Consider the following 25581-nt stretch of genomic DNA (forward strand, 5'->3'; position numbering starts at 1 on the left):
TACACATGACAGCCCCACCCCCAAAAGAACCAGTGGTACTTGGCCCTCATATTAGCAGTCAGAAAATATTCCAAATGCTCTTCTGTAAAGTGCAGTGCAATGCAGAATTCCTTAAACTAGCTTTAAATGAAAACCGCTACTGGAAGTAGTCTCACAGAGACAGTGCTGAGAGCGCTGGGTTACCCTGCTGCTTAGCAGGGTCAAGGAGCCCACAAGGAGTTCTGCACTGCTGCAGCTGCACTAGTCCACATAGGCTGCGCACATCCGCTTACCATCATACGTTACATAAGGAACTTGGAATCCTTTGGCACTGTTCCCTTCATTTGACTTGAACTGGATCCACAACTTCTTAGACCTAGAAGTGAAAGCTATAGGGCGTTCGTAGGTTTGACAGGTTTCGTATGTGGTCACTGAGTTGGAAGAAGCTTTCAAAGAAAACACACAATAGGCAGTTATCTGACAGCGCTTCATACTGATGAACAACTAGAAAATAGGTTAAACCACCATGACAAGAAATGCTTGCTAGTGTTAAGAAAACTCCTCAAAATGTGGCAGACCATCAGTGGATGGCAGGCCATCAATGATGACTTCTTGGTCAAGAAATATTTTCCCTTTTCCTAAAAAACAGTCTACCGTTTGAAGGATGTGCCTATACTAGAAACTGAAGCTATTTATTCATACATCAGGCACCGGCAGGGACTAGCAAGCATCTCCTCTTTCCTAACCCAGGCTAGAATTGCTTAGCATAATTCATGACTTGTTAGCTTGAACCATCTACTCCTTCATAACAATATTTCTCTCAGAGTTCACTGACACATCGTAGCTTTGCACCCTTGTTTCACCTGAACCTATGGAGCAGCATTACCAAATAGGATTTCTCAATTTGTCGTTTAAAGAAATTTCTACTCTTAAGTAGAGGCCAGACAGGCTACATTTAGTTTATGTAAACAGCAATGCATGTGAGAAACCTGTGTTGCACACTGAGATAGATACCATATGCCTCAGTAGATATTTCAGACTTACAGCTTTTCCGCATCACCAGGTAGTCTCCACACTCATCTTCTATTGGTAGAAATATTTCTGGAACCACAATCAGAATACGGCGCTTTGGCGGTGGGTTAATATTCCACGTGCACTCAGTGTTTGCAGGATAGTCCCCAGGATAGTTTGGTGATTCAATATATCCAGTGTAATCTCCCAGTTCACCTCCACACTGCCTATCTGAAAAAGCAATACAGTATGCAAGACCAGGCAAAGCGAGGTCATCCTACATCTCTCTCTACGGTCACTGTCAGAAACAGTACCTGGTTGACAGACACACAAACTTTTCTGTTTGCATCTGATGCAGGTACAATTCTCTTTGCCAGCTTCACTTCACACTGCTGCCTGCTTCTGCCTTTGTGTTTTAATCAATGTTGAGACATAAAAATACAGACCAGTCCCTGTTAACACAGCAGGTGCTATCAACCAAGCCCCAGCCAAGCAGCAAGGCAGTTTTAAGAGGACATAGAAATGGTAAAACAAGGATGCTCCGCTTGCTTGTAGCAGACAGAACGTTTTTAATGAAGTATCAGCTGAAGTCTAACTGGAGTCTGAGGTGGTCTGCTCAGGCACCATGCCTGCAGCAGCACAAAATAGGGAGTATAGCAGGCCCTTTCTCTGCACAGATCCGCATTGCTGGCAGTAAGAGAGGGTGAACCCCAGTGCAGGATGCTTTGCCTGTGCTCCCCAACTCTGGCCATAAGGGTCTGGGCACTAGAGTACCATAACAGTGATGTGCAGGTGTGACATGCCCAGGGAACAGATTCTTTAAGTGAGAGACATGTAGTTCCCAGAAACATATTTCTATGTATGTCTATGTACATACATCTGTGTGTATACAAGGGTCTCCAGAGGTTCTTCTGAGGAGCCTCTCTGCCCTCTATTGTCCCTCTAATTTACCCTCAGCTTCCCACACTATAGCTATCATAATCTAGAACAGTGGTTCTCTTTATAATTGCCTCTTTTAAAGCTTGTTATTAAGAAGAAATGGCTACTAGAGCTATTAAGTTTTATGAGCCAACTTCCATTCCTTTTAATAGAAGGGAAAGAAATCAAGGTGCTGAGAACACAAACTCTGTCTGCTATATCATGGGAGAAAAGATTTAATAGCAAGATCCAGAGTGACCCAGCACCAACTGGCAAGACACAATCATCATTTACCTTAACAAGACTGATGGAACCAGTCTGCAGAAACGGTCTCTCACAGACCTCAGTAGGCCATGTGGGATGAGATGCAGGCAGGCAGCAAAAGAGGAGCAACACCACTGCCTTCGCTCCAAGCCCCCTGGAGCAAAGCTAGATTTTGCCCTTACGGCCACTCTGAATATAAATGGCCCAGTCTTTTTATTTGTAAGAGATCATCAAAACCATCTTGCTATACTCACTTTTGCACTGTGTTATATTTGTTGACCCATCAAAATCAGTAGTGGTGTTTCCAGGGCATGAAATGCAGTAATTTTGTCCAAATTCAGGTTGGTATGTCCCAACTGTGCAGCGAATACACCGATGAGTTGTGGTATTATAAAAATGGCCAGGTGAACACTGAACTGGAGAGTAATTAAATACGCAGCATGGTTAAAAAAGTGGCAGTTACACATTAGAATGTGATTTTATGCATTTTTATAGGATCTAGTATAATTTCAATAATTGAAATGCCATATTCATAAACTATGAGGGTAATAAAGTAGAGTTAATTGAACAGAATTTAGTTTATCAGGGCACTTTGTGCAAGTGCAAAAGTCTCAAACGCAACACTACAGAGCAGTTCTGTGTGGAAGCAGTAATAAAAGATATGGGGGAGTAAGTATAACCACCATGATTTTGTAAGCAGGATACCAAGTAGAAGAGTGTGTTACCAAATGGTGATTTGCATTGGAAGATGAACTGTATGTGGAAATACTAATGAAACCTTCCTTTCTTGCCAGCTTATGCCAAGCACCACGTGAACTGCTGCTGCATCCTAGTATACCCCTGTGATCAAGCTCACCACAAGCAGAGGTGAAAGACTTTGGCCCTCTACAAGGGGTACATTGCATCAATATTAGTGACTAAACTGGTATATTGCCGCCTTCTCTCATGGGCACACGCTGTCTTGCAACAACAGGCCATGACTCAGGGTACAGCCACCTCCACCAGATCTGCTGCTACTTTATTTCATCACGTCAGGCAAATCATCATATAGCTAGACACATAAGCTATAGCCCTCACAGGGCTGGCTGAGAGCACCTCCTGCATCACCAAAGCGAGACCCCATTCTGACATACAAACTCTATCATAAACATAACAGATTTTACGGAAGTTTTAGACATGAGATAAACAGACGTAGGGGGGAAAATCCTTTCTAGCAGACTCGCAACTTTTTTTCTAGTTTCCTGCATGCAGACAGGAAGATTTTCTTCTCTCATTGCAATCTGAGAATACAGGACCCAAACACCTTTGCTCACATCTCCAATATGCTTCTTTTCATTTGATTTTGCTTAGCTGTTCTGCATCTATGCCCATCATCATCTGTACTGAAACCTGACAGAAAGCAGTCAAGAGCATTAGCCATATATTATCTTTGCTCTTAACTCCCTCACCACCTTGCTTCTTTTTCCTTGCCCTTTTTCTCTGTGGGACTGAAAAAAAAAACCTAAAATAAAATCTTTTCCTATTCCCTTTACCTCATTTGGCAAGTTTACCTCCCTCAGCTCAACATCAAAATAATTTACTACCTTGTCTTTCAAATGTAGTTTTCTGCGCTGCACAATCCCTTTTTTCTATTCCTTTTCAGCTCTGCTGACTCCCAAGTAACTCTAGTCTTGTTGAGCTTTGTAAGCTAGCTCAGCCTGGAGTCCTTCCCTACATGCTCCATCCCCCAATCCAAATGCTTCAGATACAAGTTCCAAATAGTTCTTGCATCTGTGATTCCACATCTCATGTGGCCTCTTCCACATGCAAATCCCTGAGCTCTTCATTCCAGTTAATACAAAAAATTCCTTTAATCTCCACTCTAATTTGAAAACTGAACCTCATTTATAGACCTGTTTTTGTTTATGTTAAATAAAACTGAAATCAGTTCCTCTTATCTTGATCCAAGTTTTTTAACAGTTTTTTAGTGCTTTAACTTAGCAAAACTAAGTATGAAAAAACAGCATTTGTGGATTCAGTGATTCTTCAGTGAAGAAATCTATCAGCTATCACATTATTACCAGTAATATTAATTCTTCAACCATACTGCAAAATTCTTCTATTATGTTGCAATTCTCAATAGTAAACATATCTTAACTGACACTAGAGAGATCTCTGAATCCAAACCACTACCAAATGTTTGCATCAGGATCTTATTTCTACCCCTTATTTCTACTCTACAGCAGTAGATTTTCTATTAACACTTTTTCTTCAGGTGATTTTGATATAAGTGATGTTCTTTTACCCATGCTTTAAGACATTGAGCAAACCATTATACTGATTAACATTTCAACTCTCTCCATGGACACATATTTTTATCAGCATTTTCAAAGACAACTTCATAGCTACCTTTCAGCTTTTTACATTTTAGGTAACTAAGATGCTAATGAAACTCCTTTGTTTTTAAAGATATGATCCCCACCTGACTTTCACTCCTGTGAGGAAAACCTTGAGAGCCGATTGCACTCAGCTCCACTGTGATCAAATTTAAAGGGCTGTCTGAGGTACTCCAGGGTTAAGCTGAACGCTAGCTTTTTAAGTATATCCCAAGGCATCCAAGCCAGTTTCTCATTATGAACATGAAGAAACTATTTTCTTACTTATCCTCCAGGACTGCAATTCCCTCGTTCATGTTTTCATATTGCTGCTGTGCTCAAACCCAAAATGTCAGTAAGACATACTGGTCTTGATTTTTCTTTTGAGACTTTTCCTCCCTGCTGTTCCTTTATGTGACTCTTCACAGATCAACAACTTCACTGACCAACTTCCATGTATCTCCCAACCCCTTTTCAAGTCTTGTATAAAAATCAGTTATAAAAAGAATTGAGGCTTTATTGAGTTTTCTTGCAGCCTGGCCAGGCCAGCCAACTATGAGACCCCTGGAAGGAGAGATCCTTGAAAGGAGAATGACCCTTCTTTGAATGCTGCCCCACTTGCAGCAGCAGCAGCTCATCAAATACATCTTGACCTTACCTTTGGTCTCACAGTCCTGAAACAAGGACGCACTGCTATGTCTTGTTGTTAGACCTCCTCCACAGGGAAAGCAGGATACTCTCCCCGCTTCAGGCTGGTATGTTCCAAGGGGACATGGCAGACAAGGTTTGAAGCCATCAGGAGAATATTCACCTGGTGAGCACTGATCTAGAAGAGGAAGAACACACTGGCTTCAACCTGTACATTATAGGTGCAGGTATGTTAGTGAGCCTGCACAGGACCTGAAACCCTACGGTGAAACAGCTCTCCTTTCTTGGGAAGTGGGAGCCAGGGTTTCAGAACTGAATGCTAGCAACGATAGAACTTAATACATGCAATGTACCTTGTCAAACTGAAACAGACACTGATAACCTCTGGAGTAGCGAGCTCTTCTGTGAGCTGGAAAGGATTTCACGCTTTGTTGCAAGGCTACACTGTCCAGTACTCTCTGTTAATCTGTACAGTGCAATTATGTAGTGATTATCTCTTCTTTCTGGCTAAAGAACTCTTGGACTCCTCCTAAATGAAATAATTTAGTACTGAACCTAAATGCCAAAAATGTACTTCCAGATTTCTTTAAGTATTTTAATCTTAATATTATTGAATATTCATACTTCCTAGCCATTGGTGTAACTGAATTGTGTGAAAACCTCAAGCGCAAGTAATTGTGCAAATTCACTAAACATTATGCATGCCTCGAAGACTTCTAAAGCAGAAATATTCTTGCCATTCCTCTGATACTGGATCTTGGATAATGATTATCTGTGCACTGGATTGCTGTGTTCTGTATGGTGCATAGAAAGCACTAACTCAACCCGATTGATTTTACTTCAACACACACCTCAGTATTATCTAACAAGCGCAGCAATATTTATGGGTATCTTTGAAAAACTCTGGTTTTCAAACTTTTCACAAAAGAACTGGCTTCAGTGCCAGTATTTAATAATTACCCTGCTCTGGAAAGGCACAAAACACTGTTGCAGTTGTTCAGCTGTGCTGAAAAATCCTGTCCTTTTAAAGACCTGTTACGATAATAAACTGTTAGTTTTAGTTTATAGCTCCAATAAATCACTCGGTGAATAGCTGTTTTGTTAGGAAGTTAAATTGGCCTTGGCTTCATTTCAGGATATATGACTAACAACAAGCAGGGCATTAACTACCGGTCATGATCAATGATGAAGAGTTTTGTTTATGGCTGATACACTGAGTGGAATAGTGAGTGTTCCTCCTTAGCTTAAAAATAAAATACAGCAGGTTAAGCAATGTCTGTAGCTTATCAATGAAAGCTAGTGAGAAAGTCTTAGCTCTTGCTTCTAACTTTTTCCACCACACATCACTTCTGCTCTCATAAGGACACACATTCATTTGCTCCCACACTTTTCAAGCCTTTCTTCATTTTATAAACATTCCTACAGAACACTCATCTCTGTACTCTTTGTGCAACTCAACAAACATGCATGAATTAAGGCTTTCATTGCAGCACCCCTAATAAGGTAAGGAAAGAGCACTATTTACCATTCCGTGACAAGGAAAGACAATCAAGGTTAGTAAAGCTGATTTTGAGAAGTGGCTACTGACTTCAGAAACCCAGAAGCAATGGAAAGACCAGTGCAAATCTCCTTCCCTCAGAAAACTCCATGGCTCTATGAGAAATCAATGCTCTGAGTGGCCTCACTAGAGACTATCTGCTCTTTGCTATCTCCCCTTAACCTGTCTTTTTCCTTTCATTTGAATCACAGGTCAAGTTTGGGGTGGTTTGGTTCTTTCGCATTGGGTGGTGTGTGTATTTGTCTTTGTTTTCTTTTTGTTTTGAACAGAATGCTACTTTACATTGACACATGTAAAACGATACAAATTTAACCTTAAAACTGTACTTCAGGTTTCCTGAACTTGCTTAGAGTCCAGCATAACAGTAGGTCGGCTAACAGAGCTCAAAGGAAACTTGTTCCAGGCAGGAACCAAACCCACCACTTATGTGGAAATGTTACACTTGAGAACTTATCCCATCAGATCTCTCTTGACAACTTTATCATCTGCACCTTACTTGCCTTGAAACCACATGTTGTAAAATTGTAGAGCTCCCTGTGGAATAAAACTGCGTTAATCTAAATCTTCCAGGATTATTTAGCAAAGTGCCTAATTTTTGAAAATTTGCATTGAGGAAGTAAACTTAAAAAGATCTCCTCTCAGACACCACTGAGATCCTCAACATGGGGCATTCTTAGATGCATTGCATGACTGAATTCTGAGAGCAAGAGAAAGATGGGGCAGAAGCGTCGACGGTCTGTTTCTGTGCCTTACCTCCACATTGAGGCACACTGTGAGCTCCAGCTAATTTTTGGTTTCCAGGATTCTGAGGACTGGGGCAAGATTCACAAGTTATTTGTCCTTCCTCATCCCGTTAAGTTTTATTAAGGCATAAAACACAACTCTCTCACTCCCCATCATAGTACATTCCCACACTTCAGCTAATTAGCAACAAGAAAAAAATATCAGGTCACTAACATTTTGTGTCTGTGGGTTCAAAGTCAAATTAGGTGGCCAGCAGCTAGACTACCAGATAAAGCGCAAGGTGACACAAAGACTCCGTTTACACAAGTGTTAGCGCTGATCAGCTGTCAGGGCTTCTGCAATCGGGCAGTTTCTGTGTACTGAAAGAAGGCTGACACTTGGTTTCAGCTTTGCCCAGTGTTAACCTGAGGTCCATTAGGCTGGGCTGGAGCTAGGCTCCAGCGGCTCCCAGGCCCCATTTCCCTCCTGCCCTCTGTCCGCGCCGGGGCAGGTCCGCAGGATGGCAGGCCGTGCCGGGGACAGCCCCACAGCAGAAACACGGGCCTGAGACAGCGGAAGGCAGCAACTGTGCAAAAACAACCTGGGCCAAAACAAAGTTCTTCCGTTTGATCTCAACCAATCAATTCAAGTATTCCGATTTTGCTAAAAGGTGGCAACAACAGAAACAAAACTGCAAAACAAAGTCCAACTAGCTACCACCACTGTAATAGGGCGTGCAAAACCAGCTGAAAAAAGCTGTGTACAGTGTGGTGGTTGCAGCTGTGAATAGCTTGGAGAGAGCAAAGGATCAAGTGGGAGGACAGAGGACAGGCTGACCCACCATGGAGAGAAAGCCATGTGACGACTGCCCAGCTTTTTCAGTACAAACTACTGCTTAAAAATATCTGTTTGGGCAACGGCATCTTGCTGGAGACAAGCCAGGCTGACAGGGAGTCCAGCTGGATGAGCAACGGGATTGTGCTGTGTGTCCATGGGGCTTGGGGTCACAGGACACCACCACCCTAGCTAGCACCCTCTGCTCAGAAATCGCTCCACATGGTTACAGAGCCCCAGCCCGTGGAGCGGCCTTCCCAGGCAGCGGGCGAGGGGAGCCCTGGTTGCTTTCTCAAGGGAGGTCACTGGTTTATGAAGCAGCGCATGGGGTATGCCTCCTGGAACTGCAGAGGCTAGGCTAGGTGGACAGGCCTACGCGGGTACTCCACACGTATTCATATCTGATGTTACTACATGCAATAATGAGCCTTATTCTCAAGGGTGTTAAGCACCCATGCTCAATTTGAAATCAATGAGACTTGAAAAAAGCAAGCAACTCTGGATTAAATTTATAAAATATGTAAAACACAGAGACTGGTAAAATTAAGTTTTAAATATTGCGCTGCCTAGAAAAATGCATAACCCTATCTTTCCCCCGCTATGACTTCTGAGACGCACCAAACACTTCAAGCCTTAATAGATTCTATGTGCGTATGAGAAAAGAGGTTAATACATCCAGATATAGATTTAGCTATTTACAGTCTAACGAATACTCATTATTCAATGCAAATATTAAAATTACTAAGTGATGCCCAAGCTTTAATGCCTCAAGCTCTTAAATATATCAGTTTCTTTACATGACTACATCAAACCCAGCTTTTCAAAGAGGTACAAGTGTGCAGACAATTTGACCACAAACTGCTCCCAGTTCCTCCCCATCTTCTACCTAGAAATGTTCCAAACCCAGGCCACTCATCTAACCCCACTGGAGCACAGAGCAGGGGTAATGAGGAAAGCCTGTTTAGAAGTTCACAGCACTCACCAGGGCCCAATTTAGCATAACAGACTTGGTGTTAGGTTCAATTATAGTAACATTAATTATAGGGACATTATGTCAACATAGAAATCATCCCATGGAAATCTATAGGTCTGTGTATGAAATTAGGATGACACAAATAAACCCTCTCTAACAAAAACAGAAACAACAAAAAAACCCCAACAACAAAAAAAAAAACAAGAAACACCTCTGACAGTTCAAACTTTTCTTGTCATTTGTTTAAATGAAACCAAAAAAATTACTGTGTTTTAGCGGTTCACACATTTAGGTCACATGAAACCAAAAAAGTTTATGAGAAACTGCATGGTCCCACCTGACACACAGGAAATACCAAGTCGAAACAAGATGTGAAGATTTGCAAATAATGACATTAAATCAGAATTCCACTGGCTGGCTTTGCTCTTTTTTCAGAAACCTGATTGTTTTTCTCCAAATGAACAAAAGAACCAATTGCCTCTAGTAGACTTCATTTCTGCAGGCACTGTCTTTGTTTGTCTTCAATACCCATTAAAAACCCGGTCTTGAGTCTCATACAGCTGTTTTAAAGAAAAAAAAAATATGTGAAAGCTTTTCTGATGCAAAAACGAGAAGAAAAGAGTGGGGGTGGGGTGGAGTGGGGGGAAGAGAGAGGCCCACAGGGAACCAGGATTAACAGTTACAAAGACATTTAAAGGCTCTTCCCCTCTTTTCAACACGTTAGCCTTTGAGCATTTGCTCCTATAGACAAATGCTGTAGTATCTCAGTGGCTGAGAAGGTGAACCTCATAAAGGAGGTCATGATCCACCAATTCACCATTTTCTTAAGAATGATGCCTTGACTTTCTAAGAAAAATCACCAACAACTGATGCAAATTGATTCTGAAGCGGCACCCTTTAAGTTACTGTGTTTTAGCGGTTCACACATTTAGGTCACATGAGATGGTTATGCATCCTAAGGATTTATGTCTTAAATCTATGATTGTCAGAGAAAGAAGGTTAGCAGAAAAATGGCACCCTTTCTCCCATTTGATAATTCATTTCTTCTTGTCAGATTTTTATAAAATTGTAAAAAAAAAAAAAAAACAAAGCACCATACAGTTCTCTGTTGTGTAACACAACCATTAATTGTAACAACTGCAAAGGTAGGCAGCACTTTGCTTTTCTCTTTAAATATCTCTCAGACTTCTATAATGCCAGTATCATACCACACGTAAACTTTGAGATGTGGTTCATCATTTTGTATGAAATGTTAATATTTTATTTGTATCCTCTAAACTAAGGGGACAAAACTGCTGAATGCTGAGCAATGAAATGCATCACACCTCCCACACAAGATAAAGCTGCTCAGCATTTACATCAGAGCAGTGCCTATACCAGTGCTGCTCATGCTTGCTGTTCTCTGAAGTGACAGCTCTTTGGATGAGTCCACTTGCAACCTGCGTGCAGCAAGGGCATGCTCACATGTCCTTTTACGTAGCAATTTCAGGGAACGGTACTTTTCATTGCCTCCTTCCATCTCTTAAAGTATTCGTGTATTCAACACAAAAAATACCAAATGGAACAGTCAAGGTGTACTTTCAACTCCATGGGATGCGATCAAGGTATGACAGAGTTTTAAGCAACAGAAAAGCAGCTAAATTGCTTCTTGTTTCTCCCTCAGTAGAAAGTGCCTGAGCGCAAAAGGGTCCCAACAGATATCAGCTGCTTCTCTTTCAATATGGAGGTTTCTGGTAAATCAGTTTCTGGTAAGGAATTGCTAGTATTTAAACAGTTGGTCTTTGCTAAACCTGTCTAAATTCTAGTTCAAACTGGAGAATGAATATTTGTAGCCAGGTTAGTGAATGAAACTGCATCTCCCCAAGACAAATCTCCTCTCAAAGAAGCATGTAGCATTTCCAGCATCCTCAGATAGTTCATCCAGTCTTGAAGCACTATCATTCAAATATGCATAGTTTTTACCAAAAAATTTACTTCAGTGTGGAAAGATCACACTCCTGCTATGAGAATCCAGTTCTCTGGGAAGGTTGATGAAGGTTCCATTTTGCTATATGCATTTCTCCACTACTCTACATTAGTAGAGACCTACTGCTGATTGCTCCTTGGAAGCCATTCACGGAATTAATCAACATGAGCCAATGCTAAATATGCTTACTCGTTGATTCAGAGCTCACACATAACAAGGTAGACAAATGCAACACTTGAACCTCTAACGTGTATGTTAAACAGCAAACTTCAAATAAAATACACTACCCCTGGGAATCGCCAGTGAATTCCCTTTTACCATCAACAGCTGTTTAAAGAAAGCAGACATACACATGCAACCATTCAGCATGTTAAAAAGTATTAAATACCATGGAAATCACATGTAATCTGTTCCTGGTGCCTTTCCGGAGCTTTTATTCTGTGCTATGCCCCACTGCAGACAGCAGGAGTGAAGACAGGAAAATCAGGAAAAGTACTACCTCACCAAAAGTGTGACACCAGATGAAGTTTAGCTTACTGCTGCAACTGCAGGCCAGTTACCCAAGACAAAAGCTGTCAGAGCAGGAGCTGGACCTTCCCTCTTACGCTGCTCAGATACAACTAATGTTTGAGACAGTGCTGTGCCAGGAGAAGTCTACCACGGGAAGAGGACCAGTACAAGACTGTCTGAATCAATAAAACTGTATCTAACCTAGCCATACTCCAAGTATTTTGTTTTAAAAAATGTATTTGAAAACAATGAACTGAAACCTGCACTTCACTCACTACCTGCATCAGAGAAGACTTGTAAGTCCCTAGACTGACTTTGTTCCTTCATTGCTTCCTGCTCCTCTGGTCAGACTGAGCAAAATCCCCTTGCCAAAGTTCTCTGCCTGTCCAGAGACCACATCCACCACCTGCACTGAATCCATCTGCTGAGCTGGTATCTCTTGCTATGGAGTCACTTTCTCCCCAGAATCATTAGCATGCCTAGATAAGCAGGGCCCCAATCCTGTCCAGAAGTTCTCAGCAGCTCTGCAAAAAACAATCAGATCAAAATAAAACAAAAACCTCTGACTTTCCCACCCACATCCCTGAGCTGGCTTCTTCCTCTTCTTCCACACTGTTCCCACTCCATTCCCTTCTCCCCAGTCTATTTCTTAGCTCCTTCTGACTGGCAGTCAAAGCAGCAGCCGCCGCTGCCCAGCGCTGCCTTTACCATGCACACTGGGACAATCACCTTTTTCTAAGGAAATGAGGCGTACGTAACAACACTGCCTCTGTGTGTACTTTTATGTCCCCTCAGCAACTAGTGAACTTTCTGTCCAGCTTCCAGCAATCTGACAAAGGATGCAGAGAGGTTGCAAAGATTCTAAGTTTCTGTACGTTTAATGTAAATAAGTGGGGAACGTGCAAGTGGAGGAGAGAGACCTTCTTAGCATCCATGCAAGTAAAAGGCTGTCGTGCGAGTTCCGTCTCCTGTTTGATCACAGCAAATCTACACAACGATACGGTCTGAATACTTCAGCTGAAGAAGGGAAGATTCATCTAGCGATTGCACCTCTTTAGGCACGAGCAAATCGAATCATAAGGCACGAGACCCACAGGGAATCATACCTTACTAGTTCCACTGCTCACAGCAGTACCTGTTAAGATGTCCAGAGCAAAATGTGGCACCAATTCAGCAACAGAAGAGGTTTGACTTTTACAAGCTGTTCTTCAAAACAGTTGTCTTCATATGCTCAGTGTCTCTGTTTAAACCATGGACAGGCTATTTGTGCTCACCATACCGAAGAGTTTTCCAGGCATTCTCCAAAAATCCCCTTTCTCTCTGAACTAGCACAGAAATGCCATGTAAGCTTCTCATTTGTAATGAGAAATTAAACTGGTTCTGCAGCTACTTAAAAAAACTTTGTTTCTTTGTTTTTCCAATTCCTAACTGTAACGCACGTTGCCTTCTCTATCTGCAATATTTTTAGCTTACTCATTGCTATTTTTTCCAGATGAAATCACAAATGGCTTGAAAGCCATACTGTGCTCTATACAATGGACTGAGACAAGAGTTTTTCAAAGCCTTCCTCCAGCATCCAACACAACAGCTTGAAAACATCCATGTAAACTCATCTTCGTGAACTTTCCAAAGTTTTTCAGACTTATTACAATGTTACCAAGAAAAAAAAGAAAACTTACAGCTTTTTCCAACAGAAGTCCTGAGTAATTCCCTAGTCTGTTTGCGTGCACAGATGTTTTAAGCAACACCAATTCATTTTTCTATTCTATGAATCCAAGTTTTTCCAGAGTTAGCAAAACTAGATTGGAAAATCTATTCTGAGGCCAAACGGGTTGCTGCTGGAAGACGTACTAATTCAACCTGTCAAGCATTTTAAAGGCTTGCTGATTCACAAAACCACCTACATGTTGCCTACCCTATGCAGCCTGAATTAGCCGTCATGCTTGTTAGGCCTCTGTTCAGATACCATCTGACCCCTCTCCTTAACTTTTGTGCTTTGGAAGCATTTATTATGGGTTGCATTATGGTGGTGCCCTCCAGTGCCATGATAATGAAGATTTTTCTCAGTATTGGCCTATAAAACCCATACCCTCCATGAATTTATAACTCTGTCATGAAGATTCTCTGCGACTCAGAGCTTAATCTCCAAAGAGAATGTGACTGTATCAAATTCTGCTCAGCCTTTTCTTTGGAACAAGGGAGAGATGAAATGTTCGAAAGTTCAGAAACACAGTGTTACACTGGATATTAAATGTAGTCTTAAACGTTACACTGGTGATGTCAAGGCCACTGGTGCCTGATGTTACTCCTATGTTTTCTACCTTTGAGCTTACTGTAGGCTGTGCATCAGCTACAACAAAGTGCAATGCACTGAGCCCTTATTCTACCCTGTCACACAGCAATTGCCCACAATAAATACATAGAGGGGCACATCTCAGTAGCACAAACAGTAACCCGCTGCTTCTTCACATGCAGCCCTCCTCTCTTCTGGACAAGCATCCCACAATCTCATCAAGCTCACCAGACCTGAGCAAAACACTAAAACAACATGATGGTTTGTTCCTAATTTACATTTACTTACCACATCTGTTACCCACATGCACCTGTCCTACACCACAAGACTGCTGCGGCTCTGGCAGCTTGAGAGACTTTCTGGCCACTTCGTGGTCCATGCCAGAGACGCGAATGCGGAACTGGTCCCTGCTGACCGTCTTCCGTAAGGTTCGAATGGTTTTACGGAACCTCTTTTCAGTCTTTTTCCGAGCGCAGCGTACATCACATGTGTCTGAAAAGTACCAAGGGTGAAAGCTGCTGTAAGTGACCATGCACAAAAATCCACCCAATTCAAAAGACCAACCAATGCAAATCACTGAGAAAGGAACTTCTGTGAACAAGTCTGAAATCCTTAGGACACCACCACCAGGCTAGAAGAAGGTTAATCAGACCACAAGACTGTAATCTATGGGCAGCTCTTCGATCTTTGAAACTGTCCCCATCCCTCACTCTTTTTGAAGCAGTAAAATTCATTTTCAAAACAGGAGATACTTTTCATTATCATTTTGCATACAAATAGAAGTGAAAAATACAGAAATTAAGGAGTAAATGGCAAGAAGCTTCAAACCGCACCTTGGATTATTTTCCAACCAACCTGTCACCTCCTTTCGGCTTGTTTCAAGCTCAAAGTCCGCAGTGATAAAAATTTCTCTAGTCGCTGTCAGTCTACTGAGGGCTCCATGAACCTTCTTGCCAGAGCTGCACGTTAGGTTTACATAGTGGAAGCTCTCCATGACTGAATTATGGCTCTCTGTATGAACAAAATTAAAGGAAGCAAAAGCTTGGCCAGCTATGTTATTGAACATTCACTAGTGCTCAGCACATATGTTGTCATGAAGAGTTAAAGGGGAGCAAATGATCAACTCCACATGCCAGGAAACGAACAGTTTGGCCAGTTTCTCAGCTGGTACACCCTCACATAGAATCACGACTCCAGTGCACCTACAGATGTACTGTCGGGCTGAGACTCTGGCACTGCAGCGGGTCTGAGCCATGATTCACTGCTAGGACGAGAGCTTGGCCGCAGTGCTCAGCCCCCTTCCCCTGGGTTTGCCAGCAGGTTCCAAGGAATTGCCTTTGCACTATGCAAAGCATCTTAAAACCGTGACACTGCACCAGGCAGGCTACTTGAGGGAAAAAATTTACATTCATATGAAGTAGGTGAAAAACATGTTAGCTTATAATGGTGTTTAAATTAAGTAGTGGCTGCGTACACAGGACATTTAGAGACCATTTTCAAGGTTTCAATGAGGTAATAAGATTTAGTTAAAGAAAACATCCAGAATAAGCTTTGATTCTGGAGTATATAACTCTTCACTGAGCATCTAGTGTAGTTTCTCACTGTTACTCTTCTAAGGACAAACAAACTGATATGCTGATTCATCATATTGTTTAGTGACTTCTTCCCCCAGCTCCTTCTTTTTTTGAAATGTACTCCTCCTCATTTTCTGCTGACTTTGTAAATTCTCAGGCTATACTTTCTGCCTTGGAACAGATGGAAGAGCTGACCTCACTGTGTCCATCAGGGGCTGCTGAAGTATAAAAGGAAGACAAGAGAAAAGAGGAACAACCCTTTGGCAATAGAGTCAGCACAAAAGGCCAGGAGATTCTTCACTGAGGCATCAGACAGTAAGGAGCAGGTGAGAAAGGAAAGAACAGAAAGAAGGGAGAGAGAGAGTGGGGAAAGGAAGAAATCAAAAGAATGAAAAGAATGGTTGATTTTACCGAGAATTTATTGGCAGTGGAACAAAACAAAAAAGGAGAAGGGCTTTCCTAGCAAGACTGTAAGGCTGTCACAGGGAAGTCCTGTGATCTGAAATAACTATTGCAAGAACCACGGCTGGGAAGGAGTGGGATTCATGAGGTCAGTGAAGAGCAGAAAGCTTGCAGTCCTCTATGCTTTGCTTATGGCATACTTCATATCTGGAAAGCACTTAATAACCCCTGAGCTATGGCTCTAACCTGCTTACCTGCATTTTTATATTCATACCTGGTATCATCTGTTCCAGACCTTCTTGAAACATCTGAGTCTTTTTCAAACTACATTTTCCTTCATTTAATTTAAAGGTTACGCTTATCTTGATGGCTGAAGTATCTTCAGGAAGAAACAATGACATATTTTAAAAAAGGAATAGAAAATTTAGATAACCCTAAAGTCACATCATAATGATGACATCAAAAAATATGCTGATATAAAGTGAAAAAGCGGTCATCACAAAAAACTTAGAGATGCCAGCTTCCTCCTGCTGTGAAGCTGGTTCACAACTGGAATTGGAACAGTGTGACAGGTTTTATATTAAAAAAAAAAAAAAAAAAAAAGAAGAAGAATGAGATCAAGTCCAGATCTGCTATTGAGTAAATCAAATAAAGGTTAGTTGAAATCAGAGGAGATACTCCAAACCAGTTCAGAAAGTTGTTTATGTCTATATCTACCTCCTTATCTGTTCAGCTTTAAATGCTTTCTAAACTTCACTGTGCAATAGCTCAACCTAAACGTATTGTATGTTGCCAACACTGTCCAGGTTGGATGTCTAAAAAGAGGCATGACACTCCTGGCCTAGCTGTTCATTTCACTACTGATCTTTTTCTCTTTCCTTATTCTTAAGTCTTAGTTTGAGTGATGCAGATGAAGCAGTACCAGGCGAAACTCCTGCTGTAATCACGAACTGCAGTCATGAGGAAGAGGAAGAAAAAAAACAGAGGGAGTATAACGGAGAGGGAAAATAGAAAGTCAACAGAAACACCCTTATTTCACAGTTATCTATTAAAAGAAATCGGTCAAATCATGCAACGGTAAATCTAGTGATTACCCAGCCAGCTGGATGCATTTGTATTTTGCTGCTTTTTCTTAAGCTGAGATGACCTGCCACAGGTGAGGGTGTAGGCATCTTGTGTTCCTAACAGACAGACCATACAGACAGACAGTAAAGACATAGGCACTGTGCACAGACTGCAGACTCCTGTAGTATAAAAGACATTTTTAATTTGTTGACCGGCATCATCATCTTCACCTTTTTTAACAACGTTGTACATAATACACTCCACGTTAGAGCTTGTCTCTTCCTAAGCAATTTAAAGGAAGAAAAGCAGCATCTGTCCCATAAGCACCGGCCACGTCCGCATGCTGTGTCCCGTGGGGTGGAGGGGCTGTGCGGGCAAAATCTCAGACCCCACGCAGGGCTGGAATGCCTTCGCTCCATTCAGCAGCGGCTCTCAGGGCCAATTTAGGAATGGCCCAGGGAGCACGGAGAATTCTGCCCTGTCCTCCCCAGCTTCAAAAAGACAGTTGTCATGAGAAGGGAATCCGAGGGTAGAGTGGTTATAAAAGACAGGGAAAGGGGGGCTTTCTTGGGACACTGGCAGGGATATAGCCCTTTATTATCTACAGTGAAAGAGGAAAGGCCCCTGTTGATTGTCTACTTCTTGGGGCTTCCATGAGAGTTAGTTTGCTGCTCTTACGCTCTCTACAGAATCATATGCTTGTTTTTGTTGTTTTTGACTTACCAGAAAATACCTGGACATCCGAAGAGCAGCTTAAGAAGCATCTATCGCTCCCACCACTCTTAATGCAGTGCAGCAATACCTCAGGTGACATATTATCAGGCAAGGGACCCTTTGTCTCTAAATAGGATAGAACAAATACTCACAGAAGTAAAACATCTACGTACACCCTACTGATAAATCGGCATGCAGCTGCTTTTGTAGCGGGTACCTGAGAGCACCCATGCAATTAATAAGCTGTTTAGACAGAAAATCAAAGCAAAACAAAATCACTGGAAGATCACACCACATAAGTAATTTCCTTTCAGGTAAAGCTATCAGCAGCAAACCTTCTCATGCAGAGAAACAAAAGGAAATAGAAGAATGAGCTAGATAAAAGCACAGAAAAGAAAGCATCAAAATCCCTCAAAGTATCTCCTGTTTTGGGAGGGTTTTTTTGCTTGTTTTTACCAGTTTCAACATCAGTACCATCATGCCTGACTAGAAAGTAAAGCGGAATACCGGGAACAATGACTCATACCACTTTACTGGACAGATGAAGATTTTCAGATTTGACTATAACCACATGGCCATCAGACACATCAGGAGTAGAAATTTATTTATGGGGCACCTTACCAACACAATCCTTTTTATTCCAGTGTAATTTGTAGTTAGAGTGACACAGGCATTCATAGTCTCCCAGAGTATTCACACACAGCTGTTGGCAACCACCATTGTTGACGCTACATTCATTAATATCTGCAGAGGAAAGGTAAAAACACTTTTAAAAAGTTACTCTTGCCAAAGTTCTGTACTCTAACTCCACTAGGTAAACAGGTACACACATACTGCTTAATAGGGTTTGGAAAAGATTTTAGGAATGCTATCTGGACACCCACCTTAAAATAGGTTTGTTTTCATGGCAATCCTTTGATAAATGTCAAAATTGATCAAATGTTGTCAGAGGGGAGATGTTAGGTATGTCCTTAAACCATATAATTAAAAAAATATCCAGCCTCAGCAATATGATATCAAATTAAATCAAAGAAAAGTAGACCAAATCAAGTCTGCATCGCACTATGTCTGGTTAATTAGTACTTCCAATGTGGAATAAAGACAGACAACATGGACAGGATTCATACCGATCCATCCTCCAAAGTGCTCAGATAGACGCAACTGCCGTGGAACACTATTTGACTCCATGTGGGCACATAACACCATTGTGTCACCATTGCCCCTTTTGGCCAATTATCCAATTTCGCGGCCTTGCCCCGCCCAGTAAATGCCAACAGGAGGAGAAACTACTGACAACACAACATACTGCCTTTGATGCAAACTTGCCTGCTGATGCTGAATATACCATTCACCAGTGGTGTATCCCAGGGGTCAATACTGGGGCCAATACTATTTATCCTCTTCATTAAACCTGGATGACGGGACAAGAGTTCACCCTCAGCAAGTTTGCAGATGATACAAAACTGGGAGGAGTGGCTGATACACCAGATGGTTGTGTCACTATTCAGAGGGACCTTGACTGGCTGGAGAAATGGGCTGACAGGAATCTCATGAATTTCAACAAAGGGAAATGCAAAGTTCTATGTCTCTGCTTCTCAGATCCACCCTGATGACTGCTTCACTTATCTCCAGTAGCTTTATGGCAATTACACATAAACCTAGAAAGCTGCCATCAAGAAATCTCTTGCGAGTCCCAGAAAGTTTGTGCAACTGAGGGCACCCACTTCTACATGCACTTTTGTCAATGGTAATAGCAAGTTCTTGTCACTGCTCTCCCCAACCATTTGTTCCCCTCTCTAGATAAGTAACAATTTGGTAGAAAATACTGTGAAACAGATTACAAAACTGAGCTGACTTCAGGGGAAAAACATGCTACTAACAGAAGCGAGACAGCAGGGGTAGGAATGAGCAGCAGAGGAATAATGGAGAAAGAAGGGAACACTTTATATTGGTGCTGCTGCCTAAGATACCACAAAATCGGCCCAAATCTTTGGTTTTCATTGACCTTTTGTTAGGATGCTGCATGCAATGGCAACCTATTATCTCCAGCACTTATTGATTTCTTCCGTATAGGTCAGAAGCTGTATTCTCAGTATCCCCATCAGCTTTGACACAGCCTGTGATTGCCAGTAAATGAAGGACTTACTAATGTACAGGGATTAACATCTGCACAGGAGTATGATATGAAGAGACCAATTAGCAGCCAACAGCAAAATTACAGTTCCTTTCCCTCATCGGTGGCCAAAAGAAATGGAATTAATGCAGAGGAATTCATGAGAATAGATTTCTTTTAGCAAGTGGAACACATGAACAGTGTTACTTGCCATCCAGACAGGTTTCCCTGTTCATCAGGATAAAACACAGTGATGTTGTAGCCCTGTAATCTTCTTTGCAGACTTTCTAGAGGCAGAGGTTAGAACAGATCAGGCACACAGCGATCTCTGAATTGTTACCTCCAAGTTCAAGTGTGCTCATTCTGCCTCAGAAATAAATAGGTCTTACTCAGAATTAAGTAAGCATACGCAGCCAGTAAGGTCTTGCCTAGAGCTTATATAAAACAGGTTTAATTCCATTTAGTGTCCAGTTATTCATCCCAATGTTAATTCTGGGAATTTGTCGCAGAAATATTCACACTTGACACACACTGAGGTTCTGTGAACATCTTTCTCTCCTTCCTTGAACTTTTCTTGTAGAAAAGACGTAAAAGATTTAAGAGTATTAATCTTGGCCAATGTAAATCAGTGGTACTACATCAGCTAAATTCCAATCTACATCACATGAGGATCTGAATATGCACAAAGGCAACCTGCAAAACCATAATTTTCTAAGTCATCCAGCGCCTCCTGTTCTGTAAGTCCTATTCCACTGACTTTTCGTTGAAGCCAATGTGACTTCTGCATGTGAAAAACCTGTCAAATTATGGCTTTCATATCTAGATGCAAAACCATCAGTTTGTTCCAATAGTCACAGGTGCTTTCTGGATGCAGGGTGGGAAGGGGAAAATCATTTGAGCAAAGACAGAAATGAGCAGGATTAGTTTCTACTTTTGCTGTATCTCCTTATCATGACAAAGAGTAAAATTTACTCTATATGCCTACTGCATATACGTAGGCCTGCGTCTTGCACAGAGACTAATCAGACCTGTAGCAACAGACTGTCAGCATGGCCTGCAGTGTCTTTTTATAACTCACCTCCACAATGTGTGAAACCGTAGAGCGCGTATCCTTTGTTACAAGTACACTCAAAGGTGCCTGGATGATTGATGCACGTGTGGTCGCACGTCCGTTCAAAAGAGCATTCATCAATGTCTGCAAGTTTTAAAGGGATACATCAGTATCCTTCAGCCTGACAAGGGAGCACTGATGAGCTAACAAAGTTGGACAGAGAGATGTGCAGATTTATGTAAACTAAGCAAATTCTTTTAAAGCAAATAATGTAACATAATGAAATGACAACTTTTAAAAGAACAATTAGTTTGCCAAAGAAGCTTTTTCTTGGCAAACACGAAAACTGCTGCTACATTTTTAACAATTATGTTTAAAATAAGTTATTTCTCTTCCATGGGAGGAAAAAAAACATGCTGACAAAACACTTACTTCATTAAGAAAAGTCTACATAAGGTCTGCAGAAATAGGTTTACAAAAATAAGTCCTGCCTTTGTTTTTTCCCTCATAAATGAAACCAAAGGCCACATTTTTAACTCTATATGAATATGCAGTGCCTGATTTAAGTCTGCTGAAAATCACCATGTTCTCTGAGATACACCTGAAGACAGATGACTGGAATAATTTGGTGAATTTTTCCACGGATCCGTTATCCTGTATATTGAGACTTCAATGTCTGTCTCTAAAAACTGCTGAGGTATCTGTTTTCTCCAGGAAAAGTTTTCCTTGGCATTACAATCACTTTGCACACATCTTCTTTGTAAAGTGTAGTTAGTATAGTAGCCTAATCATGATTTCAGTGAATTGAATGGTAAAATGGTAAAATTCCCACCACTTTCTCAGGCCCTGAATGTTTATTATACCGTCAAAAGCACCTAAAATTTCTGTGCTAGTACATTATGCATGCTATGTAAGAATGTTGCAAAATACAAAAAAGTTCACATCAATATCACTGACACATTACATCATTCTTTTTTCTGGGGCTTTGGCATGCTTCAAGATACCACTTTTGAAACAATCTAGGGAAAGTAACAGAAGTGACAGGGACAAAAGGGAGATGCAAGTCTTTAAAATACATTCATAAACAGATTCCATTAAAAAAAAAAACACAAACTATCTTATAAAAACCTAAGATAAGATTTTCAAGAAGTTTGTTCGGTATAAATAGTTGTCCTCCTTTGTCTGATTTAAAGAGGATAAGAATGCACCAAAAAAACAGGTGAAAACTATTTTCTGTTGGTCAGTTCAGCTTTCTGAAATTCATCATTCATGTCAGCTGGTTGTCTAGCAAACAGAATTATTCACCTCCCCAGTTGGCTGATTGGCTTTATGTTGTTTCGTACTGTAGCTTTTCCAAAACCACAGGCCATTTTGATATTTACATTTTAATGTATTTAAGCAACTTAAACAGGATTGCTAACTCTATATGTACACACCATGATACAGAAAAGCAAATATGCTTTTTAAGTCTCATAGGAGAAATCCATGTCATCCTAAAAATCAAATGCTCTATGATGTGTTAGGGAATAGTGATTCCAGTCTGTATACAGGCCTATAATTTCATAGATCACACGTTATATCTTTTTTTCTTTAAATAATGAACTCATGGCACCTAAACATCCCATTAAGAAAAAATAATTTCACTGCAATGGTGAACTAGTCACTAAGATGGAGAAAGAGATACTGTCTATTTTTCCCTCTAAATTATTTTAAGATCATTAATAGAAGGGGCGGGGGGGAAGCATTATCCTCATAAAGAGCTTTTTAATGTGATGCTATCTCTGTCGCTTCCAGATAATAGTTCACTGTGCCGTTAAACATACCTCCTACAATAGCATCAAGCCAACTGTATTAACTCAACAGCTGTTTCAGAAGGAAAAAAAAACATAACCGAGGCATGGAAATTATTCTGGAGTCCATTATCACTTCATCATTGTAGTAGATGTCCAAGCCACACTGATTTGTTATACTTCTATTGCTTCTCCAGTGCACATACCTTGACAAGACTTCTCATCTGTTAATAATTTAAATCCTTTTCTGCAGCTGCAGTCAAAACTGCCAACAGTGTTTTTACAGAAATGATCACAGCCTCCATTATTGGACTGGCATTCATCAATATCTGTAACAAAAAAAGTGCTTCAGCAAATAAACACAGTACATTCAACATAATTCCACTGCCAGATCCAGAAAACAGTCACGTCCGATTGGTTAGAGAAGCCCAGAAACAAAATCTAGCGAGACTACTACAAATTCTAAGGAAGATCAGATCCAGCTCTTAAGAATGATCTGACCCATTCAGCCCCATGACAGTGTTATTTGCTTTCATTTAACATATTGCTGTCAGTTACGTTTGGGTACATGTATTCACAAAAGACCATTTCCCTAAGTTCTGTTTGGGAACACTTTGACTTAAATGCTCTCTAACAGGTTTTAGCTTTTTAAACATTCTCTCCGTTTCCTCTTCCTAAGCCCTGCAGAAATCTCAGACAGAGGAGACTTCCTGAGCTACCCTGTCCTTTTTATGCCAATATTAGAATGAGTTCTTTATCTAATATTAATTGACTCGGGCATGGGGATTCCATCATTTTTGCCTAGCAGAACAGTCTTAACATCTAATTACTGGAAAACGTATTCTAATATACAACCTAAAGGTCCCTTTGCTCCTTTCCAGTACTCTCATCAGAGCTGCTTGGACCAGTATAAGTAATTCCACTCACACATCCCTGTTTACACACGGATCTTTACTGACAAACTGCTCTAACACCCAGTTGACTGCGGGTAGAATAGCAGGCTATTGGACTGTATGCCGGTAAGAACCTACACGCCTACCTCTCCCAGTACCGACCTCTACTTTACCAAGACCTGTATTACCTTCTACCAAACCTCATCTGTGAAAAATGAGGCCATCTTGGCAGGAGGGGTGGAAGTGGTGAGGGAAGCGGTGAGGCCGAGCAGCAGAGGTTCTCTGCACACGATGCACCTGATGCACTGGAAACTGTGCATCTACCCCTGGCTGCAGTCCTTTCTGAGGTCAGATTACTGGCTTTCCTCTGGACAGTGGATTACCTTCATTTGAAGATGAATACCTTACACCAAGGTGTTGGTACGCACGTGTCCACAGGTATAAAACTCACCTTTACATGTCTTCCCATCAAACTGGAGCGTGAATCCAACAGGACAGCTGCAGTGAACTCCGGTCGATGTATCCTTACACGTACGATCACAGCCACCGTTATTTACTGCACACGTTTCTAGCCAACAAAATAAAGTTGAAGTTTGCTCAGGGATATTATAATGGTAACAAGAACCATCATGCGATACAAGGCATGGTTCCAAGCACACTGCTATTCAACCACATTTACTCCAGTATACGTGAGCAACTACTAAATACATGTGTTGGCAAAATCCCTGCCTCAGCTATGTCCAGTTTTTTTGCGGAGACTCTACAGACTAAGATATCGTCTCTGGATATTCTCGTCCTTAAAACCAAATCCCCGCTCCTTGATGACGAATCTGTTCCTGTCAGTCTGTCTCCTTATGCCCACACTCAATCCTGGCTGATCCTCTGACACTTCCCACCAATGCTCAGACACCTGGTTACACTCAGTACTACTAAACCAGTTTTCCTAAATCCCTCCCAACACACCTTCACATGCTGCCTGTTCTCCCAGTCATGGTGGATTACACCCACACTGAGCGTTCCTTCAGGCTTGTAACCCAGCTGCCATCTCAACTTAACGTTCCTCTAACTTCCCCCTATGCAACCTATGTCTAAATCTCACCAAACCTTTCTAGTAAACACCCCTAAAATACAGTTCTCCACATCCAACTAAACAGAAATAACTCACTCTTTGGCATTCATCCTCTTGTAGTCAGTCTAACCACCTCAGTCAGTTTAACAACCTTTTCACTGGCTGGACAAATGCATTTTTATCCAGCACATATTGATTCAGAGAGCCACAAAGATAATTTTCGACGTCTGCTTTTTGAAATCCTCTCTTTCTAGCTCTGTCTCCTAGTTTTCTGCAGCATCAAGCATATGCTACTTATTCTCAAGTTTTGAGACCTTTACTGGTTTATTCCCTTCCAGTCTCTCATTTCACATTCAATATTGGGAGGCCGTGTCCAATCTCCACGTGAAGACAGAGCGCCTCTTCTTTCTTCCTCTTTCCACAGAAATGTCTTTTTTTTTTGAAAATTTAGGGGTCTACATATGGATTCAGGAGCTCAGAGCTATCCCTATACTTTTGGTAGTTTCTTCCTCAGCCTCCGTGCTCCATGCCGCTTCTGCGGCAAATGCCAATAAGCACAGTAAATCACCCTGACCGCCTGGACTAAGGGCGTTTGAGAGGTGGACATCCGCTGACCCAACTGCCCTGAGACCACAGTGATTGTTTCTCATGCCAGTGCCTTCCCAGAAGTGACAGACTCTCAGAGGCTGGCATTCTGGGCCAGATGCGAACACCTCTAGGAAGAATAAGATGGCCTTGTATCCTAACATGTCCTTCTACATGCAATCCTTCACTGGTCCCAATTCTCTTCCATGCAGAAGTATACTTTCAATTGAAGAGAAGCAGGTAGATCACTGCTTCCTCCACAATCACTTGGCTAAAACTGTAGCACAGAAGGGA

At 41.4% G+C, this 25581-nt stretch overlaps 1 protein-coding gene across 1 annotated transcript in view; it reads right to left on the minus strand.

Annotated features, from left to right (window-relative positions):
* Nucleotides 1-25581, minus strand: part of SCUBE2 (signal peptide, CUB domain and EGF like domain containing 2) — a 41407-nt gene that overhangs the window by 1287 nt on the left and 14539 nt on the right. The window contains 13 exon segments of the mRNA XM_075163128.1: nt 273-425; nt 1024-1221; nt 2427-2588; nt 5185-5352; nt 14320-14523; nt 14887-15042; nt 16282-16386; nt 17102-17188; nt 17796-17912; nt 18408-18530; nt 20978-21094; nt 22947-23069; nt 24085-24201. Of these exon segments, the coding sequence (XP_075019229.1) occupies nt 273-425; nt 1024-1221; nt 2427-2588; nt 5185-5352; nt 14320-14523; nt 14887-15042; nt 16282-16386; nt 17102-17188; nt 17796-17912; nt 18408-18530; nt 20978-21094; nt 22947-23069; nt 24085-24201 (1830 nt within the window).

This window comes from Calonectris borealis, chromosome 14 (assembly GCF_964195595.1).
Source record: "Calonectris borealis chromosome 14, bCalBor7.hap1.2, whole genome shotgun sequence".
Taxonomy (NCBI): domain Eukaryota; kingdom Metazoa; phylum Chordata; class Aves; order Procellariiformes; family Procellariidae; genus Calonectris; species Calonectris borealis.